General features: G+C 43.2%; 1 protein-coding gene across 1 annotated transcript; it reads left to right on the top strand.

Annotated features, from left to right (window-relative positions):
• The first annotated feature begins 1,898 nt into the window (after positions 1–1,898).
• LOC146861895 (zinc finger MYM-type protein 1-like) lies at positions 1,899–4,743 on the top strand. Its single transcript, XM_085641076.1, has 2 exons — positions 1,899–1,954; positions 2,357–4,743. Exon 2 carries the CDS (start codon positions 2,396–2,398, stop codon positions 4,508–4,510), a length of 2,115 nt encoding a protein of 704 aa, XP_085497202.1. The 5' UTR covers positions 1,899–1,954; positions 2,357–2,395; the 3' UTR covers positions 4,511–4,743.
• Positions 4,744–6,759: the final 2,016 nt, after the last annotated feature.

Below are 6,759 nucleotides of genomic sequence, written 5' to 3'. Positions count from 1 at the left end.
GACGGTTTAGAAAAAGAAGGGTTTTGAGTCACCTTGTTTATCGTGCTTTGATGTGTTTTTAGTGCAGCAGTAGGCCTGGTTAAGTTGCCAGATTGTAAGGCACCGTGTTCTTCCTACACCAGAGCGCCTGTTAGTGTAGCACCTGTTAATGTAGCACCAGGTCTGGTCATGAAGCAATGTTATAAGGCCCATTATGCCTCCCGCCCTACGGCGCCTATTAGTGCAGCACAAGGTCTGTTGAACATGCACTATTGTAATGCACCCGGGGAGCCTGTTGGCAGAGTGTTGGGTCTGGTTGTGAAGTAGTATTGTATGTCATCAGGTCCCTCTTGCCATGGAGTGCCTGTTAGCGCAGCACTAGATCTGGTTTAGAAGAAGCAGTGTTGTAAAGCACCTTGTCCCTTCTCACACACTGCCCTTGCATGTGATTTTAGTTTAGCGCTTGGTGTGGTTAAGAAGCAGCAGAATTGCAGGGCACCTCGTTCCTCCTGCCCAGACATGCGTGTTAGTGCAGCGGTAGAGCTTTCTAAGTTGAAGTATTGCAGGGCACTTTGTGCCTCTTGCTCCGTGTCACCTGTTACTGCAGGTCCTAGGACGCTTGATTCCGGTCCAGGGAAGACATGGCTTGGCAGTTCGGGCTGGACTCCTGCACTTCACCAGTCCCCAAGCACAACATACCCGCTCGCCTGTACGCACTGTATTTTCTTTAAATTTCACCCTGTCAGTATTTTGACAGCTGTGTTCATCATTCACACGCTTTTACACGTAATCCAAATTATAATTGGCATGCCAGCCATTGCTCTGTGTGCTCCGCGGAGAGGCCAAGGATTGGATGTGCATGCCTTCAAAGCCCCTTTATGACACAGTGACAGGCACTGTGACAAATTCACGCGGCATTCTGTCAAACGTGGCCCACCCACAACCTCAACTCACACAGCTCCATAGAAGCAATAGAGAAAAGGTGCTGGAGAGTAAAGAGACAGGGTGTGTGATATGCAGAATCAGTATTTGAGAAATATATTAGGAGAAAAGGGATCTACATGGCTAACAAAGAGACTGCAGAAGAGAGTGATGTGAAGACGACAAAGGGGCAGACTGAGACACTCCGAAGACCTTGCCCCTTATGCAGACTATAATAATATTTAATGTATAGTCTACTACTAGCCTCCTTATATATATACATATGTATTGTGCTTTGCTGAGTTTATGAAACTTTTTTGTCCTTTTCTGCTGACTGTAAGATTTTTACTCTGCTGTTTGTCATAAAACCTGCTGCAGGATCGGACATTTGATTGAAACGTACATGCCAACATTTCAGAAGAGCAAAGTGGGAGATTGTAAAAAAAAAATCGGGAGACTGGGGCCTTGAATCGGGTTACTGTCATGTGTAGGCTTTGTAAGTGTGCTGCAGCAGGATCGGACATTTGAAACGCAAATTCACATGTTTTTTTTAACACCTTTCAGAAGCATGGAGCGCAATGGCAGGCAGAGAAAGAGGGGGATGCAAGAGTTGTGCTGAGATAACGCTTCGAAACTTGTCTTTAGTAGAAGCGTTTGAATTTAAAATTTTGATCTTTTATATTCCATAAAGATACTATAAGCTAAAAATCATAGCATTATTACATTTAAATGTAAGCAGGTTCCAATGGATAATTTTAACGTAGCAGACTAAAAAAAGTCTGGTTTCCCCGAACATCAAACAAAATAAATATTTTAAGAACACTGTAGTTATTTTATGTTAACTTGAAGAACTGACGCTGGTAAAATTCATTGGGATTACTTGTATTTTAAAAGCAATGCTTGTCTAGTTACAGCACGTTATTTTTATTTTCAGCACCTTCTAAAGCTTGACAACCCTTACCAAATATTTTTTGGTCATATTTCCGGCGAAAAACAAGACCTCCTTTGCTGCTCTTTCACCCCGGCTACGACCCAGCAAACACCAGAGTTAAAGGTAAGGAAACTGATGCTATTTTTTTTTTTAGATTGGAGTTAGAGGTATGTGTGTGGTCACTGTACATGGTGGTTGGGGTAGGCACACATTCTGAACATTGTACCCTCAGTGGATGGAATTTACTAACACCCTTAGCCCTGTGATTTGGGCAATAACGGTTGTTAACAGCACTATCTATCCCTTGACTTGTTCAAAGCCCTCAAGCAGTGTCTGTTTCAGTGCCTTCAGCAACCACTATGGCACACAGAGGCAGCAGACAGTAAGGCTGTATTTTTAGCAGTCATGTTGTGCAAAGGGGAGCTGTTGGAGATTTATTGCGATACTGCACAAGATATATGTATTTATACTGCAATTTTATATTATTGCACCGCACCTTATATGTTGTACTTTGATTATTGGCAGGTTTCTTTAATATATATTGGTAAGGCCAGCATCGTCATCATGAATACAGTACAAGAGCTGATTACAAGGTCATTCCAGGCACGGCCACTTCAAGAGAAAATAGATTTAAAGCAATTGGGACCTCATCGGCCTGACCTAAAACTACAGCAAACTTCCCAGGACAGAGGAAAAATGTCCACACGTACATTCTCAAACGCCTGGTACACAAAAGCTGATTGGCTTACAGGGTGCCCTTTAAGAAATTCTCTGTTCTGCTTCCCCTGCTTGCTGTTTGGTGGTGAGTTTTCTTGGACAAATCAAGGAGTAACAGACTTGAAGCATTTGTCTGAAAAAATAAAGAAGCATTCACGCACAAGAAAGCATATGGAAAACCTGACTAGACTGGGAATGTTGGGGGAAGATGCTCCGATTGAGCAGCAGATAAGTGATGCATACCGCAAAGCAATACAGAAACACAATGAAACAGTTGATAGGAACAGACAGATTCTATCCAAAATAATTGATTGCATTCGTTTCTGTGGTGCTTTTGAACTGGCATTGCGAGGCCATGATGAATCGGAAGGTTCCCCAAATCCTGGAATATTCAAAGGCCTTGTGGATTTAATAGCAAGCATAGACAAGGATATGGAAGCACATTTAGCACGTGCTACAGTCTTTAAGGGCACCTCTAAAACAATACAAAATGAACTTCTTGAGTGTATGCTCGAAATTATGAGAAGCCATATTGTGCAAGAATTGCAAAACACAGACTTTGTGGCTATTCAGGCTGATGACACCACTGATGTGGCCACTAAAACACAGTCCGTATTAGTGTTTCGATACATTGACAATGACAGACAAGTTGTGGAGAGGTTCTATGGTTTCACACATTTAAGAGACTCTAGTGCAGAAACCATTACTGCAGCTATACTGCGTCAACTGAGCTTAATTTTTCCAGAGCTGCCTCAAAAAAAAAAACTTATTGCGCAAAGCTATGATGGTGCGTCCGTAATGAGTGGAAGCCTTAGTGGAGTACAAAAGAGAATTCGAGATGTGTACCCTAATGCTCATTATGTGCACTGTTACGCTCACCAACTTAATCTTATTATGCAACAGGCAGTATCAAAGATCACCGAGACACGAATTTTCTTTCAGGATATAGGAGGCATGGCAGCATTCTTCTCGCGTTCCCCCAAAAGAACAGAAGCACTTCATGACATTGTAGACAAAAGCGTTCCAAGGGGATCCTCAACTCGTTGGAACTTTAACATCCGTACAGTCAACCTAATCTATGAACATAGAGAGGACCTTCTGAAATGTTTTGAAGCCATAGAAGCCAATGATGAGTTTGATTACAAAAGTCAGATTGAAGCCCATGGCTTTGGTAGAACACTACAAGACAGAGAGTTTCAGTTCTTACTGTATTTATTTCATGATATAATGGTAGCTGTCGACCTGTTATACAATCAGTTACAAGCACGAGAGATAGATACTGTCAAAGTGCAAGTATATACTACTATGTTTGTACAAAGCATAAGCAAAGTGAGAGATGGGGTTGACAATTTAGACAGCAAACTGCCAGAGAAATCTTTTTTCACATACCGCAGGAAAAACATCACCACTATGGTCCGAATTGCAAAGGAGATCTGTGACATTGTAATTGTGCAGGCACGAGAGCGTTTTTCTTTCACTAAACATTTGGTGAGTGCCACATTATTGCAAAGTCAACAGTTTGCCAAATATGATGAATCCTTCCCGGAGCGTGCTCTGAATGAGGCTGTGGGAGCTTATCCTATGCTCAATAAAGAAGAGCTGAGAACTGAGTTGACTGTACTGTACGGAATGCCTGTGTACCGGAAGGCCACAAGTGCCTTGTCTTTGCTGGCTTTAATCCATAAACTTAATATGGAAAAGTCACTTGGAGAGACAGTGGCTTTACTTAAAATTGTCATAACCACTCCTATGACAACAGTCGAGGCAGAACGATGTTTTTCAGCCTTAAAGAGGATTAAGACATTCCTGAGAAACACCATGCTTGAGGAAAGACTCAATGCTTTGGCAATGCTCTCTGTAGAGAGCAAGCTAGTTCAGAAAATCCCGGACTTTAACACTAAAGTTATTGAAAAGTTTGCTGCTCTTAGAGAGAGACGTGCTGATTTCATTTACAAAAAGTAAACAATGTTGAATGCTGCTACTTTGCAACCAGTTTAGTTTGTTAAATAAAAAACATCTGTGAGTGAGGTACTCAGAAATGCATTGTATCTCGAAGTCTGTTATGAAGCTCTGTGGTTATACACTGAATAAGCAGCTACCTATGTTATATGACATCTCTTTATTAATGTTATAACTGCACTTTCACAATTGCTTTATTAACCTTCCTGCTTTCTCAAATTTGCTTGAAAATGCACCATTTCTCTTCTCTTTTTTCAAAATTTTCTCGGGGGGAGAACCCCCCCGAACCCTCCTTATAGGGGTTCGGGCTCGCTCGCTACGCTCGCTCGCTACGGTGAAGTATACCAATCATTTTACGCCCCACCACTTTAAAATGTCACCAGCCGCCCCTGGCGCCTGGAGGCGCCTTAAGAACTCGGAACGCCTCCCGCATCGCGGGACGCGTGCGGGCAGCGCCGGGCTGAGCCCGGGCAGAGGGCGGGCCGTCTGTGGCCATCAGGGGCCAGAAGAGGCCAGGCCGGGCCATTCCCCTTGGTTCCCGAGACAAAGGATTAATGATGGGTAAGCGGAAACTTCATACTACACAGGACCAGGGGGGGCAAAAGCGAAAGTCCCGAGAAAGTCGGAAACAATCATATCGTACCTTACGTCAGCAGTGGGGGTGCTAACTTCTGAAATTGCTCAGACTGAGAGAGAACTTGGTCTTAATGATAATGAAACGCTACAACTTGGCTCTTTGCAGACTTTGGGGAATCATTCCGTTCCACTAGAGCCGGTCGTTATTGTTGGTGTCCCAGCCTTGGCGGCTGAACCACAAAGTACTGCTGGTGATGATTTGACCAATGTCCCCTCTACTATTATGCCTAAACCTACACCCCACAAGGCCCCTGTACCTAAAAGGCAATTGAAGCCTCAGTCAAAAGGTTCTAGGAAAACGAGTAAAAAACCAAACAAGCGGGACCTTATTTCTAACGGCACCCCTCTGGCCCCTAGCCCACAGCCTATTGACTCCCTTCACTCATCAGTTCGGGACATGGTGGAAAACATTTTCTCTAGCCGGCTTGAGAAGACTTTAACTACCATCGCCAAAGACATTGTTGATACTTTGAATATGTGTGTTGCTAGCCTACTAGAGAAATGTGCTAAGATTGATTCCACACTTTCAGCTTTAAGTCAGGCTCGAAACATCACACAAAATTACACGCCTCCTAGCTCGGCGCATTTAACAACAGCCAACCCTAGTAACACGAGAGTGGGGGATTCTGCTAGGACTTTGAGTTTAATCAAATCTAACCCTATTATGACAGCCCCAGAGGGAAGAGACACGAAGGAGCTCCTGAGTAGGAACATCAGTTCTACTGTCCAAAATAGACCTCAGGATAGTCCTGTTAGTGGCCACTCTTCATGTAACGACTTAACCCAACCTTGCATTAATCTCGCTCCTGAGGCTGTTCCGTTGGTGGCCATTTTGGTCAGAGTCCCGCCTTTAGAGCATGGTAAGACTGAATCAACTGAAGCACTACTGGCAGTCACTAGGAAATGGTGTGACCTGAACTGTTCAGGCAATGCAAACATCTCACGTCACATCTTAACAGCTAGGCGGGTCGGCTGGATTGGTGGTACTAGGAAAAAACTTAAGGGGGACTGTGTGGTGGTCAATTTTAATAATCCCTATGTAGCAACACGACTGCTATGGTGTGGTAAATATTTCTCCTTTACCGGGACTGAATTTGATACAGGAACATTATAAAATAGCTCAGTAAAATGAGAGGCAGAATCCGTGATATTAGAGGTTCGGAATGGGCTTTATTCCAATAAGCGATTATAATCGGATGCCTCAAGTTCCATCACCACGGGGGTTCAGGAAGTGAAGTACATACTTTATTGACAAGCAGTAACTTTTATAATACATACATTATAATGAAGTGAATACAGTAGGCGTAACAATTGATAAGGACATTGACGTTTGGTTTGCGTAACCGAAAATGGGTGTAATAATGAGTAAAAAGGAACATGATTGGCTATGATGTAATACATAGGTGGATCTATAAGATAATATTTGGTATTGATGCGCGCGCAGCAGTCTGACGTGTAATTGACGTGTAACTAGGGGGTGACGGGGACTTGACATTTAGCTCTATATGTGGAGACAAGAAGTCTGGGGGGTCAAGTCAACCTAATCCCAAATCATATCTAACATCCTATGTTTAAAGAACTATGTTATCCATAAAAGAAGGACTCTCGGACAGAAT

The sequence above is a fragment of the Triturus cristatus genome, chromosome 2_2, assembly GCF_964204655.1.
Source record: "Triturus cristatus chromosome 2_2, aTriCri1.1, whole genome shotgun sequence".
NCBI lineage: Eukaryota > Metazoa > Chordata > Amphibia > Caudata > Salamandridae > Triturus > Triturus cristatus.
This window is presented reverse-complemented; position numbering and strand designations above follow the sequence as displayed.